The sequence below is a fragment of the Hemitrygon akajei genome, chromosome 19 (assembly GCF_048418815.1).
Source record: "Hemitrygon akajei chromosome 19, sHemAka1.3, whole genome shotgun sequence".
Taxonomy (NCBI): domain Eukaryota; kingdom Metazoa; phylum Chordata; class Chondrichthyes; order Myliobatiformes; family Dasyatidae; genus Hemitrygon; species Hemitrygon akajei.
In genome coordinates this window covers 33692659-33713249 of record NC_133142.1, presented here as the reverse complement: position 1 = coordinate 33713249, position 20591 = coordinate 33692659, and the positions used below count along the sequence as shown (strand labels likewise).

General features: G+C 38.6%; 2 protein-coding genes and 1 long non-coding RNA gene across 3 annotated transcripts in view; 2 read left to right on the top strand and 1 right to left on the bottom strand.

The window, feature by feature from the left end:
* The window catches only part of tmf1 (TATA element modulatory factor 1), a 36104-nt gene extending 22472 nt beyond the window's left edge, over positions 1 to 13632 (top strand). Inside the window, exons 15-17 of the mRNA XM_073072356.1 lie at positions 2264 to 2416; positions 8140 to 8265; positions 11543 to 13632. Coding sequence (XP_072928457.1) covers positions 2264 to 2416; positions 8140 to 8265; positions 11543 to 11686 — 423 coding nt within the window. The 3' untranslated portion in view covers positions 11687 to 13632. The remainder of the gene's footprint in view (positions 1 to 2263; positions 2417 to 8139; positions 8266 to 11542) is intronic.
* On the bottom strand, positions 313 to 20026 carry LOC140741867 (uncharacterized). The gene is made up of 2 exons (XR_012102148.1): positions 19452 to 20026; positions 313 to 569 (listed from the first exon to the last, which is right to left on the bottom strand). It is a non-coding gene; the product is annotated as an uncharacterized lncRNA (long non-coding RNA).
* The window catches only part of eogt (EGF domain-specific O-linked N-acetylglucosamine (GlcNAc) transferase), a 37641-nt gene continuing 37071 nt past the window's right edge, over positions 20022 to 20591 (top strand). Inside the window, exon 1 of the mRNA XM_073072357.1 lies at positions 20022 to 20158. Coding sequence (XP_072928458.1) covers positions 20052 to 20158 — 107 coding nt within the window. The 5' untranslated portion in view covers positions 20022 to 20051. The remainder of the gene's footprint in view (positions 20159 to 20591) is intronic.

Genomic DNA, 20591 nt, shown 5'->3' with positions numbered 1-20591 from the left:
ATCAGCACAAGAAAAGTTTCTTTCTACGCACTAGAAACATCAGTGAAGCAACGCCGTAAGTTCATGAGATAATCGATGTGTTGAATTAAAAATGTTAACGCTGATTCTGTTAAAAGTAATGACGGTTGATAAGGTTTATGTTTTCGTTAGTTAAAGAGTTGCAGATAGTTTGTGTTGAAGTGTATTTAAAGCAGTCAATGGCGTAGGTAGATTCTGACTATGTTGCACTTTAATGTAATGTAGTTGTTGTAGTTTTACTTTTGCAAGTATTTATGATGTAAATGTGATATCAAGAAGGAAACAAATACTGTATACATTTTGTATTGTTTTATCAACAGTTTTCACCATACATTAATGTGGAAGAGTGAACAGTAAACGGTTAATCTTACTGCGATCCTGTTTTCATTGACTTCGGTTTACCTCGGTGTTTAGTTCAGAGTTCTCTTACACCTGAGCGAGAACACTACAAGTCGCCTCTCAGTTTTCACTACTGTCAGTCATGCAAGTCCCAAGTGGAGACTCAGGAATACCGTTGCACTCATATGTAGAAGGATTCTTCATTGCTGTTTCTGTAACAATTTTTTAAAAAACCAGTCAGTGTTAGCCCCGAGCTGAATCTCCCCAACCTGGAGGACCGGAGGGCCACTCTTAGTCTGGCCTGTGCACTTTGACCTGTTTGACATGGGTAACCCTACAAAGAGCCAAAGCCTAAAGCCATGACTCTAGCCAACATTGTTCTCTGGGTCATTAAGGCACACAAGCTTCCAAACCATGACAAGGTTGTGGTCCTCTTGGAGATATGGTGGGATGCTATACTAAAACCCGTAATTGCTATCTAGTTAGTTGGAAATTCTGATGTTTTACCATCTGGCTCTCAAGGGCCACGTTTCCTGCATTTCCTTTAAATGCATTGGGCTCTTTTTCCTGCACTCCCTTTCCACATAATCACTTAAAAATTTATAATACCACTGTGTATGATTTTAAAGGAAAATGTGTTGGGGTATAAATAAGAGTAATATCTAATATTCCAAAAAAAAGTCTGGCAGTCTCATGGCAACAATACCCTGAGGGTGCTGAATTATTGTTGTACTGTAACATGTCTAGTCAAAAATAATGTCTGGTATACTCACAAGGCCTTCTGAGGGCCTAATTGGCATCATTTATTTTAGCAACATCAAAGTAGTTCATTCATTTGCTTCATTAAAATATATTAGGGATTCGTGCTTGTCATCTGTCTTCAATAATTTACCTAATTTCTTATTTTAGGCATCTAGTTATTCTGATACTGTTGTGCTTTAATGTGGGGAAAAACTTACTTTAATACATATCTGCAAATAATGGCATGTAAAATATAATGAAATATTTCCTCACTGACAAAAATGTTTCAATAAGGCTTCTACTATTCTGCATTTAAAAGACTTGGGATAAATGCTTCTAATTTTAAGATGTTTAGTTTGATTCCTCATGTTTGAGGCTATAGCTCACCTATATGCTATTAAAACCCCTTTGCAAACCTGTCTTTAACATGTCATTGAGTGGAATTTGGATATTAAAAATGCTGAGAAGCACTTAAGAGAATCTGATGTTTCAGCAGCTTGGAGAAGACATAACAGCACTAGACAGCTGGTGTAGTAGAGAAGAATGGCAGTAATAATCTTGCCTGTTTTGCACTGTGAAGCTAGTGTAAATTCTGATTTTGTTTATTGTGGTCTAATGTGAATTATGATGTCACAAACTTGGCAAGTTTTCGTTAAATCCACATACTTCATTGGATATCTTGAAATATTCTTTGAAGTGTTAGTGCAATTAATTCACTTGGTATAAGATATTTTAAAATGTTGTTCATATTTAATCTTGCTACTGGGAAATTATTTTATTTTACACACAGTGGGCTTAATGGTAATCTTTTCTCTATCCTGCTGTCACCATATGTCCAGTCTGGTGTTAATAAAAGATGCGGGGTTAAAATACTGAGAGTCCATACTTTGCTGACTCTTTGCATGCAAGCAACAGCTACCAAAGATGTCCATTTCCCAGCATCTATAAGTATCGAGATTAGATTTTCATTGTGGTTGCAGTGTCTAACTTGAAACTTGAGTTGGAATATTAGTTTCTATGACAGACAAAATTTGGCAGGAGTAAAAGGCAGGGTCAGATGGATAGTAAAACCGGTCTGTCATTCTGCACTGTCTCATTCAAATTGAACAACAGGGCTTGGAAAGAATTGAACATTGAAAATTTAGTTATGATGTATTTTTTTTAGGATGATTTATTTGAAAATTCATTTGCACCTCTAACTACGTCGGCCAGCAGTAACAGCTTGTATGATGTACTCAGAATGGGAGCAGAATCAAGCATCTTCGAAAATTTGCAGTCTCAACTAAAACAAAGAGAAGGAGAAATTGCACAGCTGCAGGTCAGTAGCAATAAAGTAACTAATGCATAAAGACATCTATAATATACTGTTGCAGCTTCTATTGACTACTTAATGCCTTTTGCTTTGAACTGCCCAGTGTACCTCTTTAGAGCTAGATCTTAATACTGTTTATTATGTTTTGACTTAACTCACTGGGATGAGAATGCGTTCTGTGCATCTGTACTATATTAACCTCCCAATTCTTTACTCTTATTCAAAATCTGGTACAGCTATTTCAATAGGTACATTAAAATATAATTGTAATGCCTGCACCATCTTTTGAATTTGAAGATCACTATTTTCAAATTAGCTAGTATGTATTTCTAATAGCCATTGGAACCTTAATTTTTTAAAAAACAAAGGGTAGGGAGGGGTCAGAGAAGCATCAGCAAGAGCGAAGGTAGAAAAGAGAACCTTTTGAGAACATTGAAAGAAAGAAAGCTCTTTAATTTGGGGTGATATGGGAGAGAAAAATAAACCTTCGTGAAGTTATTGAAAGGGTATTCTGGAATTGGTCTTTTATTCCCGGTATGAAATGCCTAGTGTGTAATATTGGAGTTCATCGTTTATGCTTGGAGATTGTTAAACAAAGCCAGAATCAAATATTTCTGGGGAAAAAAAACTATAACTACATTTTTGTAGTGAAAATGAATCCAGGTTCTGTTAACTAATAGCTACAAGTTGTGGGATGTCAATTAATGTGACTGCTAGTCTTAACAATCTTTGCATTCTTGCAATTCTAAAAGTGGAAAAGAATTTCATTGATTTCTGACCAATTTATCTTGGCATTTTAGATACACAGTATTATCCAAATTTTTCTCAATTTTGCAATCAAATATCTTTGATTTAACATTTAATGCTTAGATTGTTCTTTTATTGATTTTGTTTATTTTACAAGAATATTGCTGGGTAGGCCTATGTTTCTTCATTCTACTTGAGCAAAACGTTGAAGAGCTGCCTGTGAACCAATGTGGTTTGTGTGGAGAGAGTGCTGCCTCAGAAAGCAGTGATGGTTTGCAGTGCAATTACAGGCATTAAATGGACTGAATGTGAAAATCTGGTAGTTTCATTGTTGCCATTACTGAAGCCAACTTTTTATTCTGTTATCACATTGCCATGGTATGATTTTTTTCAAATCATTAGTCCAGGCCTTGGGATTACTTAGCATAACAAAATGACTGAATTTATTCACATTTTTTATGTGACCTGTATAGTTTTTAAAATATATTTTCTTTGTCTGCCAGGCTGTTAAACTAAGTACATTTGAATTGGATTGATTGTAGGTAGCTTGGCAGGTTGTATCAATTTTAATTTGGATATTGGCAGAATTATTATCCACAAAGAGTATGCTAAAACAGGATTGTTGTTTTTTGTAAACATAGCCAGCATTGAATGTTTTAGGTAATTTTCGTGAGTGTTAATTATAGTTTTCCTCATTGATGTTTGGGAAGATTATTAATATTTTTAGGTAATTTCTTGGTGGTCTTGTATTGAAGGCACAGTGTGCCTTTCAATTTTGTTTGCAAACTATTCCCTCCCATTTTTGCTCATTAACCTAATAAATAATGTATATGAGGATAATGTTTGACATCTTTTATTACTGGAATTTGGGATTTATAGTCCATTACTAATGGCCTTCAATGGATTTGACATCTTAAGCAGTTCCTGTTGTCCATTAGCAATGAGACTGATACATACAGTTGGCCCTCCTTATCCGCGGGGGATTGGTTCCAGAACCCCCCCCGCAGATACCATAAAACGTGGATGCTCAAGTCCCTTATTTAACCTGTCTCAGTGCGGATGGACTTTAGGACCCGGGGGAGCTGAGGACCCACCGCCCGCAGCTGCTGCTGAAACTGCAGTGTTTCTGTTCCATTGACAGAAAATGATCACGATTGGAAATAAAGTGGAAATAATAAAGTGATCGGAAAGAGGTGAAATGCCATCGGTCATTGGAAAAGCGTTAGGCTACTGTCGGTCAACGATCGGAACAATTTTAAAGGATAAAGTGAGAATAATGGAACATGTGAAAGGCCCTGCCCCAATGAAAGCTACAATTATTACTAAGCAACGCAGTGGCTTAATTATTGAAATACATATGCTTCTTAAGTGTTTTGTATGGGGGACATCACGTGATGACGTAGGATCGAGACGCAGGGACCCAGCTCTCCCGTAAAAAGTTAATAAATTAATGTTTAAATGAAGAAAAGTTAGTCAATACTCTCTAAAAGTTGCTTATAAACGACTCCGGACTGTGTCAAGCTATGCCTCAAGGAAAGAAGATGAAGAAAACTAATACCGGGAAGACTACGCAAGCTGGAACAAGAGCGAGGCCCACGTCTACCGAGGAGCCGCGATCTCAGGTACATTGTATCGCCGGTGATACTGAACAGGAGATGGTGGCAACGCTTGCCACTTCCAAAGGAAAAAACCATCGTGAACTGCGCAAACGCGAAGGATGGACCATGCGCAAACAGGAACAAAAAGAACTACAAAGCCCAGCTACCACTGCAACTGAAAGTGATAGCGAATCGGAGGGAGAGTCAAATCTCTCGGAAGGATCAGCTGAAGGAGGTAAAAGTCCTTCTAGAAATATAGAAAAGACTTTGAGGCAAATAATGCGTAAATTAGACACATTAAAAGTAATTAAAAATAACCAAAAAAAACTCGAAAAAAAATGACCAATATGGAGACTATGCTTGATAAAATGACAAAGAGACAGGAAAAAATGGAAAAAAGAATTACGGACTTGGAAACTACAACGGAAGACATGGTTGAAAGAATGGACAAAATGGAAAAGGAAAATACTGCTTGGACATCAGAAAGAAAACAATTTATGGAAAAAATTGATAAGCTTGAAAATCTCAGTAGACGAAATAATATTAAAATTGTTGGACTTAAAGAAGATATAGAAGGAGAAGATCCAATAAATTTTTTTCAAAAATGGATCCCTAAAAAATTGAAAATGGAAAGAGAAACTCCAATTGAGATTGAATGGGCGCATAGATCTTTAAGGTCAAGACCGCGAGCTGACCAAAACCCACGATCAATTTTGATAAAATGCTTACGATACCAAGACAAAGAAAAGATCCTGAAGGCCGCTGCCCAAAGTGCCAAAAATAGAAACGGGCCACTGATGATAGCAGGGAAACCAATTCTTTTTTATCCTGATATAAGTTACAACCTGTTGAAGAGAAGGAAGGAATTTAACCCAGCAAAAAAAGCCTTATGGGAAAAGGGTTATAAATTTACAATGCGTCATCCAGCAACACTGATAATTTTTTTGGAGGACAGAAAATTTTTTTTTTCCGACTATCGAAAAGCGGAGGAGTTTGTACAAGAACTTCCATCTATTCGCTAACTACACATAGAGGCTTCCAAACGTAATGGATTAAAGATGAAGATAGAACCAAGGAACAGAAGTGATGGACATTTATGGATATTACAGAAGAGAAAAGCAAAATTTTAGAAATACTAAATGAGAATAGTATTTTTTTTTTTCTCTTCTTATACATATACTTTTTTATGTTGCGGGGGAGCTGGGAGGCTGTGGATCGGTTACTGCGGGATTCACGTGTGTAATCATGGCGGTTGCCATGACCCGTACAGCAGAGGGGGGTAATGTTGTGTCTTTTTTCCACAACATTAGTAGGGGGGTATTTTTTTTTTTCCTTTATATTTTAATTTTTTTTCTATCTTTTTGCCTGGATGAATGGTGGGGACACACATAGCAACATGGAGACTTTTATAAAGATTTCCCAGGATACCACGAAAGTGGAAAGATTAGGTATTATTATAGATTGAAAAGAAAAAGAACTTTAACATATATTTAAAAAAAAAATGAGAACTCCGTGGAGTATGTGGGGATCTTCCAACATCCAGGCATTCCCTTTTTTTTTCTCTTTCTTATTTTTTTAATAGGGATGTTAGGGGGGAGGGGTTAAGGGGAGGGGGCTGGGTAACACTTTTTTTTTTCATGCACATTTATTCTGTAACAATTTGAAAACAATAAAAAAAGTTTAAAAAAAAAAGTGTTTTGTATGCATAAAAAGGTAAAATATATACTATATAGTAAGACAAACGTTTGACTAACTGAAGCTAAATAATATCGGATGTACCTCTTCCGACTTACATACACATCGGACTTAAAGACGGACTCGGGAACGGAACTCGTTCGTAACCCGGGGACTGCCTGTACTTTAAATCATCTCTAGATTATGTATAATACCTAATACAATGTAAATGCTATGTAAATAGTTGTTATACAGGCAGTCCCCGGGTTACGAACGAGTTCCGTTCCTGAGTCCGTCTTTAAGTCGGATTTGTACGTAAGTCGGAACAGGTACATCCGGTATTATTTAGCATCAGCTAGTCAAACGTTTGTCTTACTATATAGTATATATTTTACCTTTCTATGCATATAAAACACTTAAGAAGCATATGTATTTCAATAATTAAACCACTGCGTTGCTTAGTAATAATTGTAGCTTTCATCGGGGCAGGGCCTTTCACATGCTCCATTATTCTCACTTTATCCTTTACCTGATTCCTTTAAAGTTGTTCCGATCATTGACCGACTGTAGCCTAAAGCTTTTCCAAAGACTGATGGCGTTTCACCTCTTATCAATTGCTTTATTATTTCCACTTTATTTTCAATTGCGATCGTTTTCCATCAATGGAACAGAAAACTGTGGGTTTTATGTTCTATTGCTGAGCAGCAGTGAACCTTCTGATTGGCCCATCAGAGTTCCCTCTAGGAACTAGCTGACTTGATCAGCATTTCTGATCTGGCTATTGTTCACAATCGCACTTAATAATAAAAAAAATACAGCAGCAGCCATGGGCAGTGGATCTTGTGCTGCTCTGGGTCCTAAAGTCCACCTGCACTGAGAAAGGTTAAATAGGACAAATGGGGGCGGTGCTGACTGGAAAAGTGGCGGGGTCAGGGTGAATCCTGCTAAGAAATATTTAAGCTAAATACAAAGTTAAACACTCAACACAGTGTTAATGGCAACGACTTAAAATGGCGGACGGCGTTCTCCTCTCTCCGTTCATAAGTACGAGTTGTCCGTAAGTCAGACGTTTGTAACTCAGGGACTGCCTGTACTGTATTGTTTAGGGAATAATGACAAGAGAAAAAAGTCTGTACATGCTCAAACAATGAGTGCTAGAGAGAGAACTTCCGGGTTTTCCAATCCATGGTTGGTTGAATCGCGCATGCGGAACCTGTGGATAAGGAGGGGGCGACTGTATTACATAAAGCATCGTGTATCAGATGTGTGATTTTTCTGAATTTATGTTAGTCATATGTTGTGCATAAAACTTCAATGTTATTTAGATTTTTTTTCATTTATTCTAAGTGTTAAGTCAGCATTACTTGGTGAGTTCCATGCAGTAACACCTGAAGCAGTGAGCTGTCACTTAATTTAGCTTCATTAACCTAAAAAAAATCAGATGCTTTGAATTTGAACTATCTTGAAAATGAAATCAGACAGGTTTTGAAGCTATCTTGGATATTGGGTTTCAAATTTCTTCAAATAACTGTAGAATATATTAATTGTTCTATTAATATAAACCAATCCATTGAAGAGTGAGCAGGAATATTATTTGCATCTTTCTAATTATTTTGTGCACTGCCAAATTAATGATTAAATGAATCTCCTTGATCTTTTCTATCTTCAAAAAATAGTATAGATCAACTAAATCAAGCTTTGTTTTTACAGCTTGAAATTTCCAATCTCGAAAGAAGTCGAGCTATCATGGCTGAGGAACTTGTCAAATTAACTACACAGAATGATGAACTGCAAGAGAAAGTGAATGAAATTCCCAAGTTGCGTCTACAACTTAAGGTATATACTATTTATTTTCAGCTCAAGTGCAAATTTTAACATCATAATCATATTCTTCAAAATGCTACCACTGAATTCATTCATCTCTACTGTTAGAAATATCAGTCCTACTTGGTGGTTATAGGTTTGGTTGAGGAGTAGATTACAATTGGCCTCTCTTTCTTTGAATTGGGAAAATGAAATCGAATTGGATAAGTCACTGGTACCAGATAAGATGTACCCCAGGCTACTGTGGGAGGCTAGGGAGGAGATTGCTGAGCCTCTGGCGATGATCGTTGCATCATCAATGGAGATGGGAGAGGTTCCAGAGAATTGGAGGGTTGTGGATGTTGTTCCCTTATTCAAGGAAGGGCATAGAGATAGCCCAGGAAATTATAGACCAGTGAGTCTTACTTCAGTGGTTTGTAAGTTGATGGAGAAGATCCTGAGAGGAAGGATTTATGAACATTCGTTGTTGGCATCCGTCGGTCTCGAGAGACCATGGATCTGCGTCTGGAGTTTCCAGGGCGCAGGCCTGGGCAGGGTTGTATGGGAGACTGGCAGTTGCCCAAGCTGCAGGCCTTCCCCTCTCCATGCCACCAATGTTGTCCAAGGAAAGGGCACTAGGACCCATGCAGCTTGGCACCGGTGATGAACATTTGGAGAGGCATAAAATGATTAGGAATAGTCAACAAGGCTTTGTCAAAGGCAGGTTGTGCCTTACGAGCCTGATTGAATTTTTTGAGGATATGACTAAATACATTGATGAAGTTAGAGCAGTAGATGTAGTGTACAGGGTGTCCCTGGGTTACGAATGAGTTCCGTTCCTAAGCCCATCTTTAAGTCGGATTTGTACGCAAGTCGGAACAGGGTCATCCGGTATTATTTAGTGTCAGTTAGTCAAATGTTCACCTTAGTATATAGTATTTAGTTTACCTTTCTATGCATATAAAACACTTAAAAAATGTATGTATTTCAATAATTAAACCACTGTGTTGCTTAGTAATTGTAGCTTTCATTGGGGCAGGGCCTTTCACATGCTCCATTATTCTCACTTTACCCTTTAAAATTGTTCCGATCGTTGACCGACTGTAGCCTAATGCTTTTCCAGTGACCGATGGCGTTTCAAATTGCTTTGTTATTTCCACTTTATTTTCAATCGTGATCATTTTCCGTCAACAAAACAGAAACACTGTGGATTCAGCAGCAGCCGCAGGAGGCAAGTCCTAAGCTCTCCGGGTCCTAAATTTCACCCGCACAGAGACAGGTTAAATGGGACAAGTAGGGGCAGTGCTGACTGGAAAAGGGGGGGGGGGGGGTCAGGGTGAATCTTGTTAAGAAAAATTTAAGCCAAATACAAAGTTACACACTCAACACAGTGTTAACGGCACTGTGATCGGACTTAAAATGGCGGATGGCATTCTCCTTCCTTGAGCCGATGAATTTTTAATATAATAGGCTTTATGGCAGGCCATTCGTAAGTACGAATTGTTTGTAAATCGGACATTTGTAACTCGGGGACATGCTGTATATGGATTTTAGCAAGTTACCCCATGCAAGGCTTATTGAGAAAGTAAGGAGGCATGGGATCCAAGGGGACATTGCTTTGTGGATCCAGAACTGGCTTGCCCACAGAAGACAAAGAGTGGTTGTAGACGGGTCATACTTTGCATGGAGGTTGGTGACCAGTGGTGTGCCTCAGGGATCTGTTCTGGGACCCCTTCTCTTTGGATTTTTATAAATGACCTGTATGAGGAAGTGGAGGGATGGGTTAGTAAATTTGCTGATGACACAAAGGTTGGGGGTGTTGTGAGTATTGTGGAGGGCTGTCAGAAGTTACATTGGGACATTATAAGATGCAAAAACTGGGCTGAGAAGTGGCAGATGGAGTTCAACCCAGGTAAGTGTGAGATGGTTCATTTTGGAAGGTAAATGTGATAGCAGAATATAGTATTAATAGTAAGACTCTTGGCAGTGTGGAGGATCAGAGGGATCTTGGGGTCCGAGTCCATAGGACACTCAAAGCTGCTGCGCCGGTTGACTCTGTGGTTAAGAAGGCATACAGTGCATTAACCTTCATTATTTGTGGGATTGAGTTTAGGAGTCGAGAGGTAATGTTGCAGCTATATAGGACCCTGGTCAGACCCCACCTGGAGTACTGTGCTCAGTTCTGGTCGCCTCATTCAGGAACGATGTGGAAACCATAGAAAGGGTGCAGAGGAGATTTACAAGGATGTTGCCTGGTTTGGAGAGCATGCCTTATGAGAATAGGCCGAGTGAACTCGGCCTTTTCTCCTTGGAGCGACGGAGGATGAGAGGTGACTTGATAGAGGTGTATATGATGAGAGGCATTGATCATGAGGATAGTCAGGCTTTTTCCCAGGGCTGAAGTGGCTAGCACAAGAGGGAATGGTTTTAGGGTGCTTGGTAGTAGATACAGAGGAGATGTCAGGGGTAAGTTTTTTATGCAGAGAGTGGTGAGTGCGTGGAATGGGCTGCCGGCAGCAGTAGTAGTGGAGGCGGAAACGATAGGATCTTTTAAGAGACTCCTGGATAGGTACATGGAGCTTAGAAAAATAGAGGGCTATGGGTAAGCCCAAGTACTTCTAAGGTAAGGACATGTTCAACATGCCTTTGTGGGCCGAAGGGCCTGTATTGGGCTGTAGGTTTTCTATGTTTCTAAAACTCTAATGGAGTTCCACTCTTGATCAGTGTTTATAGCAGAGGTTCCCAGCCTTTTTTTAAAATTAATGGTCCAATACCATTAAGCAAGGGATCCGTGGACCACCAGGTTGGGAACCCCTGCTCTTTTTGAGCTTTGAAAGTAGATGGTGGTAATGGGTAAGTAGAGATTCAGATTCAGATGTGCGGATTCACTGCCAAGGCTTGCTCGTTAATATTGATTACCTGGGTGAGTAACAGCAGGGAACCTTTCACTCTGGAATGCATCTCATTCAAAATAAAAACACTTAGATTGAAACAAAGGAGGGTGGAAGGAGGACAGCATTGCAAAATATTCTATTTTTTCTCAGAGGTACAAATCCGAGCTGCTTGAAATGCATCTTATTCATACTTAAATTTTAAACACTTTTTATGCTAGCCTGAGTCTCCAAAATTAATCTTATAATGTATGTTGTAACTTGTTGAATTTATCCAGTAGCTGCATAGTTGGAATATAACTTTGGCAAGACAGTTATCATTTTTAAGTTATTTTGAAAGGAAAGTTGCTGAGTGTAGTATGTCTGCTGGAATTGTAATTGTGTTTGGTTTTGAATAACTAATATAATTTACTTTTTAGGATATTGATCAACGATACAACACCATATTACAGATGTATGGCGAAAAAGCTGAGGAAGCTGAGGAACTGCGGCTGGACTTGGAAGATGTGAAAAACATGTATAAGACTCAAATTGATGAATTATTAAAGCAGAGGCTGACTTGACTTGCTTTACTCGCCTCTTTCCAAGTTTCCCTTAATGTGAATTGCAATACTGCTGACAGGTTTTTGGCATAGAGTGTAAATATATGGTTGTAAATATAATAGTATTATCAGTGTAATGTTAATCATCTGCTGTTGCATTAGAGGAAAATTATGCATTGGTGTTGGAAAATTTACTGATGTAACTTGTACATAAAGTGAAGTGCAGATTCAAGTGCAATATTATGAAGAATTATGAGCCGATCCTTTAGGGTGAAGATCTCAAAAATGTACTTTTCTGTATAGTTGTATTTCCAAGTAAAAGATGGACCAATTTTATCAAACTTAATTGATCAGCCTAAAGCATTATCTGTCAAAGATGGTAAATGTTTAAGTTAACCAGGCTCTTCATGACACTATTAATAGTTTTACTCGATGACTTGAGAAGAAATTCAATGTGTTGTATACTATTCAATGTTCTAATTGTTAATGAACTACACACATTTCAAAATTACTATTGACATATAAACAAAGTCACTAGTACAAGATGATGTCTTGCTATTGGTAATTGGCCTACTTTTGCTAATAGTTGCACTAATTTAATACCTGATTTTAAAAAATACTATTAATAGAATCTTCTGTATAGCTTATGCACTTAGTAACATTAATACATTTTCTTTGCTCTATTCTGTGCATTAAAATAAATTAAAATGATTTATTTAAACTAATTTTCTAAATTTGGAATTCATAAATCTATGCTATTGTATCTTCCAAATGTAAATTTAAACTGTAAATAATTACTTTGTGTAACAGTGGGACTTGGATAATAAAGTCTCTTGCCTGATCTGCTGTTGTTTACTATGGTAGAGATGAACTTCAAATTTTACATTAGATGTAATAACTGATAAATGACTTCAACTACATTTCTTCCTTGGGCTGGACCCTAAAGGGGATAATTTTGTTCTTTTAAATATAGTTTTAAATCTGGAAGCTAATTATTTTTAATATGTTCACTAAGCATATTTCTTGACCAATGGGCAGGCATTTAGTTCCTGGTTTTCGTAAAATGCTGGTAGTAATTTTGTTGCTTTGAGGAAAAATGGTTCAAGAATTATGATTTATTCCTTTTGTTTACCTCCTTGTAAAATATCTATCTTGAAATTAATATCTATTAAAACACCAAAATTGGGAACAAAGAAAGAAATATATGCAAAGCTATTCAGTATCTATGCAGAGCAAAAGTTGTTGCTTATCAAAGTTGTTGCCTTTAAAGAACATTAATTTTAGAGGTTACCAAATTTAGTGGAGTATCACTATTCTAATCTGGTGATATTTATAATAGTGTATTTTTGAACAAATATATTGAACCTGCAAAATTTGGACAAATTTGTTTTTATTGAAGAAGCTGAATGTATATGAATTGTGAAACAAGAATCATCAGTATGTTCATACCTTGATATAATTTCTAATTTGTTTTGCATTCACATCTTTAATTTTCTAAAAATGTTTTTGCATTGCTCAGTTATGAATGGCAATGTTTGGTGATAGGTATTTGTGAGTGAAAGAAACCAATGTTGACAAATTTTTAAAATTCTCAAGAACATGGCAACAACTTTTAGAGTATGTTAATATTTTTATTTTTGATTTATTCATTAGATATTAACATTTGATTATTTCCTCTTGTGACTTAAAATATTCGTATTGAGTAGTATATTTTAGAAACTACAGCATGTTTATCATAAGAGTCATTGGTACCTGAGGCATTAAAAGACGTTTCCTCTTAGAAGGTATTTTATCCGCTGAACTACAAATTTGATGATTTTTGGGCTTGAATGTGTACAATTTATTTATTACTTGGTGTTCGTAGAATAGAATGCTTTTCTCTAAGCATATCATTCTGCTCTGTCATCTAACTTTGATGTATGGCTTCATCATTGAAGGGATTGAATAAATAATTTTTATTTATAATAGCCATTTCTTGGATATGATTTCTAATCATTTGTAAAATTTTAAAACAAAAGGTTTTAGCATTAATGCTCCACTTGCCTTTTCATAAAGATGTTCTCAAGCTACTGCTATAAAGAATTTCTCTCATTCACAGCTGGTTGGCTGGTACTAGAATCCTGAATCATGCTGCCATTGCCTTTGGAACCGAGCCAAAGTGAATTCCATACAGTTGCATGTTATGGTATAGTAAAATTAATGTTACTGATAACCAAATTTATGGTCTGATGCTTTAAAAAGTTCCACTTGGTGATGTATAGATAATTATAATAAATGTTAAACTCACTGTAATTCTAGAATTGTAGTTAGTTTTCAAATCCTTTGAAGCAATAGTAGGAAAATGGCTAGACTACTTGAGTTTCTGCTCAGTGGTGACAGGGTGTTGATGGTGGTGATCCAGTCGGTCATGGTTGTTCTACTAAACATCAAAAGTAGATGGTTAGTCTCTCACTTGTTGGAGATGGCTGTTGCTTTTCACTTAAGAGCATGAGTCTGAATTTTGCACGGATCTGTCTGCATTTAGCGTGGACTGCTTTGTACACTGAGAAATGGTGAACAAAGCAACAGGGCACAGCTCTGAGGAACTCATACAGTGATGTCCTGGGGTTATGGTGATTGAATTCCAGCAGACACAAATATCCTCATTTCTGTGAGCTAGGACTCCAATTGTTGGCATGTTTTCCCTTTATTACCCTTTCAGTTATACCAGGGCCCCTTGATGCCACATTTGGTTAACTGGACCAAAACTACGTAGCTAGAAATTTGACTAGTTCGGAGTAGAGCTGCAGCTGGGATGTTACCTGATGTTACAGCCTTTGCCGCTGTAAACTCTCAGATATTTCTTGACAAGGTTTCTGTGGATCAGATTGGCCTGAAGTTAGCTTATGTGATAATGGAGATCCTCAGAGAATGTAAAGATGGAATAAACTACTCAGCACCTCTGATTGAACAAAATTGCAAATGCTTTAACCTTATCTTTCATGCACAAGCTGACATTGTGTGCAGTGACGTTCTTGAAGTCTCAAATTTCAAAGTAAATCCACTATCAAATTATGTATATGTCACCATTACAGTAGAATATAGTATTAATAGTAAGACTCTTGGCAGTGTGGAGGATCAGAGGGATCTTGGGGTCTGAGTCCATAGGATGCTCAAAGCAGCTGCGCAGAAACAATGCCTTATCTTGTCCATACTACACCAACCACCGCCACTGGGCTATAAACATGCAGGAGCAGTGTGTGGTTAAGTGCCTTGCTCAAGGACACACACGCTGCCTCAGTTGAGGCTTGAACTAACAACCTTCAGATCGCCAGCCCAAACCCTTAACCACGGTTAAGAAGGCATACGGTGTATTGGCCATCATCAATCGTGGAATTGAATTTAGAAGCCGAGAGGTATGTTGCAGCTATATAAGACCCTGGTCAGACCCCACTTGGAGTACTGTGCTCAGTTCTGGTCACCTCACTACAGGAAGGATGTGGAAACCATAGAAAAGGTGCAGAGGAGATTTGCAAGGATGTTGCCTGGATTGGGGGGCATGCTTTATGAAGACTGGTTGAGTGAACTCGGCCTTTTCTTCTTGGAGTGAAGGAGGATGAGAGGTGACCTGATAGAGGTGTATAAGATGATGAGAGGCATTGATCGTGTGGATAGTCAGAGGCTTTTTCCCAGGGCTGAAATGGCTGCCATAAGAGATCACAGTTTTAAGGTGCTTGGAAGTAGGTACAGAGGAGATGTCAGGGGTAAGTTTTTTTTATGCATAGAGTGGTCAGTGTGTGGAATGGGCTGCTGGCAACAGTGGTGTAGGCGGATATGATAGGGATTTTAAGAGACTTTTGGATAGGTACATGGAGCTTAGAAAAATAGAGGGCTATGGGTAACCCTAGTAATTTCTAAGGTAGGGACATGTTCGGCACAACTTTGTGGGCTGAAGGGCCTGTATTGTGCTGTAGGTTTTCTATGTTTCTAAACCTTTAATGCATCATTAATATCTCCTGGATAAATTAATTCGTGAACTTCAACAGCTGCTGACTTAGAATTTTGACCCTTGTACATTTCCTGAGCATCAAAACATTGTTTTTATGATTGCAATTTCATATGTCTGAACAGTCATCTGCTGTCCTACTGCTTGAATTCATAACTTTGCATTTTACTTAATGGATTCCTGATTTGAGTCAACTTTCTATTCCTTTTTTGCATTTGGAATTGGTGTCTGACCTTGCCATCTGTACAATTTTGGAGAGGTAAGGAATTCCCATGTTAGATGTTCACAAGATTTTGAACAACACTTGTTTCTTTACCGGTAAATGGTGGTATTTAAAGATTGTTATATTGCTTGGTTGCTTGAATACCCAGAACTTGTGTCTCAGTAATTTAAAAGTAGATGGTAACCTTTTACCCACTATTCCTTTCTTTTCCATTGTAACCATTTGTAAATGGAAGATTATATTAGCTTCTTATTGTGCTGGAAATCATCTGCATATTTTAAAAACATCTGAATTTCCCTTTTTGTGTAAAAGACATTTTCCTTTCAGAAGTATTGTGCTTAACTCTGACCAAGGATAAATTCAACTTGATAATTTAAGCCGTTAGATCAACATTTAAAAATGGGGAGAGATTTTTAGGAGTGGAAACAACAAAAATACCACTCCATTTCCCATTTTTATTTTAAGTACAGTACAGTCACGTGATAAAGTGACAATCTTTTTTCTTCTGGGTCTACCACTCTGTTAAATGAATTTTGTAGACGGTGGAGTCATTGAGTTCTGTCATTTAATAAAAATACCAATTGTATGTCCTGGTTCTAACTCGGGAATGAATGAAGATTGTAAAAAGACCTTAATAACAAAATAAATGGTGACTTGATTGAGATGTACAGGTAAGAGGCCTAGATAGAGTGGAGAGCTAGAGACTTTTTCCAGGGCAGAAATATCTAATATGTAGGTATATTAGGGGCATTGAAGAGACTTTTAAGGCACACAGATGAAAGAAAAATGGAGGGAGGGAAGGTTAGATTGATCCTAGAGTAGGTTAAAAGGATGGCACAACATCGTGGGCCTGTTCTGTTCTGTATTAGTTTAAGTTCAGTTGTCATTCAACTATACACTTGTGAATCTGTGGAATTTGTTGCCACTGGCAGCTCTGGAGGCCAAGTCTGTATATATATTTAAGGCAGAGGCTGATAGATTCTTGATCGGTCAAGGCATGAAGGGAGATCACAGTGGATTTAATTTAGCCTTTTAACAGGAAAAAGACTCTTTTGTGTCAAAGTGAAAACAAATCTCTACAAAGTGATCCAAATTAATTACAAATATAAAACAAAATAATTGATTCCATAACTATTCACCCACTTTAATATTACACACCAAATCATCACTGATGCAGCCAATTGGTTTTAGAAGTCAAATAATTAGTTAAACAGAGATCTGTTTTTGGAGACTTGTGTACCGTCAAGGTGTTTCAATTGATTGCAGTAAGAAATACACCTGTAACTGGAAGGTCCAACTGCTGGTGAGTCAGTACCTGGCAAAAACTACACCATGAAGACAAAAGAACACCCCAAGCAACTCTGTAAAAAGGTTATTGAAAAGCACAAGTCAGGAGATGGATACAAGCGATTTTTCAAGTCACTGAACAGCCCTTGGAGTACAGTTAAGTCAATCATCAAGAAATGGGAAGAACATGACACTGCTGTAAATCTGCATAGAGCAGGTCGTCCTTCAATGCTGAGTGACGGGGCAAGAAGGGGACCAGTGAGAGACCTATGACAACTCTGGAGGAGTTGCAAGTTTCAGTGAGTGAGATGGAAATGCAACAAATGATGCCCAAGTGCTTCACCAGTCACAACTTTATGGGAAAGTGGCAAAGGAAAAGCCACTGTCGAAGAAAATTTGCACGATACCTCAGCTACAGTTTGCCAGAAGATGTGTGGGAGACTCAAGTCAGCTGGAAGAGGGTTCTGCGGTCTGATGAACCTAAAATTTAGCTTTTAGGCCATCAGACTAAATGCTATGTTTGGCGTAAGCCTAACCCCATACACGAACAAAAACACCGTCCCTACCATGAAGTATGATGGTTGCATCGTGCTGTGGGGGTGCTTCACTACAACAGGCCCTGGAGGACTTGTGAAGTTAGAGGGTAAATTGAATGCAGCAAAATACAGGAAAACCTGATTCAGTCTGCAAGATAACTGTGACTTGGGAGAAGGCTTAGTTTCCAGCAAGACAATGACCCCAAGCATAAAGTCAAAGTTACACAGGAATGGCTTAAGTACAAAGTTAATGTCCTGGAGTGGCCATGTCAGAGTCCAGACCTCAATCCAATTAAGAATTTGTGGCTGGACTTGAAAAGGGCTGTTTACTCACGATCCCCATGCAATCTGACAGAGTTTGAGCAGTTTTGTAAAGAAGAATGGGGAAAACTGCAGTGTCCAGATGATAGAGACCTATCCACACAGACTCGAGGCTATAATTGCTGCCAAAGGTGCATCTTACTAAATACTGACTTGAAGGGGGCGAATACTTATGGAATCAATTATTGAGTTTTATGTTTGTAATTAATTTAGATCTTTTTATGGGCACTATAAATCTACAGCTAATTGAAACATGGTTCCTCTGGGTCCATGGTGCTAAACACACAGCATGCAGTCAAGTCACACACAGCACAAATAGTTACAATAGCATAGTCAAAAAAAAAATAGCACTGGCCCTTGGGTGGCATGGCCTATAGATCGATGGTGCATGAGATGTTATCCTGGGGCCACATTTCTGCAAAAATAAGCATGCAGCAGCCCCACATCTCACACTGGGTCAGCCACAGTGTGCTTGTCTTCCAGGGAGCGAACACCAGAGAGCAGCACTGATGTGAGAGCCGGCCTCCAACCCACCACAGATCACAGAGTGCCTGCTTGTGCCTCTGTTCTCTCCCACACCACCTCTGGTGCCTCTTCCCCCGAGCAGCTGTAAGCCATGATGAGGACCTGGTCTGAGCAAACCCTCAATGGTTTTGCTAATGAACCAATGATCAAACTTGCAGTATTTTGTATTAGCAATGTACCACAGAGTCTTGGAATCACAAGAAAAACATGACAAACATTTACACCATTTGTTGGACCCATAGAAGCCACTGCAACCAAGCCACCATCTTACTGGAAAATCTTATTATTCTATGTTCTAATAACCTGGTTAATGTGGGCCTCTATTGCTTTTCAGATATCACAAAATTTATGTTAGAGATTTAATAATGTTGGAATGATGTAATGCTCTCCAATTCTTTTTATGTTACATTGACTACATTGGTGCTGTTGCTTGCACTCATGCTTGTCAATTTTATCAACTTTGCCTCTCCAACTTCCAACCTGACCTTATGTTCACTTGGTCCATATGAATCATCTCTTCCTTTTCTCAATCTTGCTGTCTTCATCTCAGAAGAAATATATTATTGACTGGTATCTTTTATAAACCGCCTAAAAGACTGGTATCTTTTATAAACTCTTTCTTGTGTCTATCTTGACTATACCTCGTCCCAGCCTGACACGTGTGTGTGTGTGGGGGGGGGGGGGGGGGGAGGAGATAATCCTTTTCTCAGTTCCTCTGTCTCTGCTGCATCTGCTCTCAGGACGAGGCTTTCCATTTCAGAATATGAAATGTCATCTTCCTCCTTTAACAAATGTGGCTTTTCTTCCATCGCCATCAATGCTGCCTGTATCTTCTCCATTTCCTCCACAATTGCCCTCACCCCATCTTCCCACTGCCATAATTGAGACAGGGTTCCCCCTTGTACTCACCCTCCTCCAGATCCAGCATGCCATTTTCCATAACTTCTGCCTTTTTCCACAGTATCTTACCGCCGAGCACATCCTTCCCTTCTCCATTTTCCACAGGATCACTCTCTACGTGACTTCCTTGTCCATTCGTCCCTTCCCGCTGATCTCCCTCTTGGCACTTTGTCCTGCTTGCAGGGATAATTGTTACACCTGCCAGTGCCCACTGTAACAGTGCTGTTGGTGCCGCCGCCTCTACAACGAGGCAGTCTCATATTAAGACAGTGCCCGTTGAAAACTGACGATAATTTTCATTCTGAGTCTTTAGAATTCCTTACTTCAAAGGTGTGGAAGATTAATCCTTAAATATATTCAAAGCTGAGATTGATTTTAAATCTGAAAGAGGAGGAGTTTTGGTGGAGAGGGCTAAAATGGACGAGGAAGGTTCAATCAGACATACCATTGACTGGCAGAGCAGGATGGAAGGACCAAAATACTTGCAATACCTCAGGAATAATCCCCAAATCCATTGGTTAAAATCAAAACCGTGTCTCTGCGCCTTCTCGGGCAAACATTCACAACATTACTGCCCTGATTACATTGGGCTCCCTCTACTGAGTGCCCATGATGCCAGATTCCCAAAGCCGACACACTGGGTTCCAACAAGGCCAGAGATTGCTGGAACGGCAGAGAAGTTGCTTCAGTAGCGTTCTCAAAGCCTCATTGAAAATGTAATGCCTTCACCTAATTGTATGAGCCTCTAACTGTTGTCTGATGGGGAATGCGCAAAGGACATTGACAGCGTACCGTTTCCCGCTAGTGATTTTGAAGGATGGAGCGCAGTTATTTATTGTATCTCTTGAGTCTCATCAGAAGTTGCCCCGGGGAAAGTGAAACCATTTCCTTTTCTATCGAGGCATCAGATCCAGGCTTCAGTAATCGCTCACAGTCAAAATGAATCTTTGATTCTATTGCCCGATAGAAGAATTCTGCTATTATATGCGATTTCAAGGCTTCAGAGAAAATAAAGTCGGTGTGCAACAAATGCATTCGAAATATAGTACTTCCGATTTTAAATTTAGCTCTGGATAGAAATAACTTGCATGAATTACATTCAATGGATTACGTTCTGAGTACGGTCAAAGTTGCAATGTAAGCCCAAGA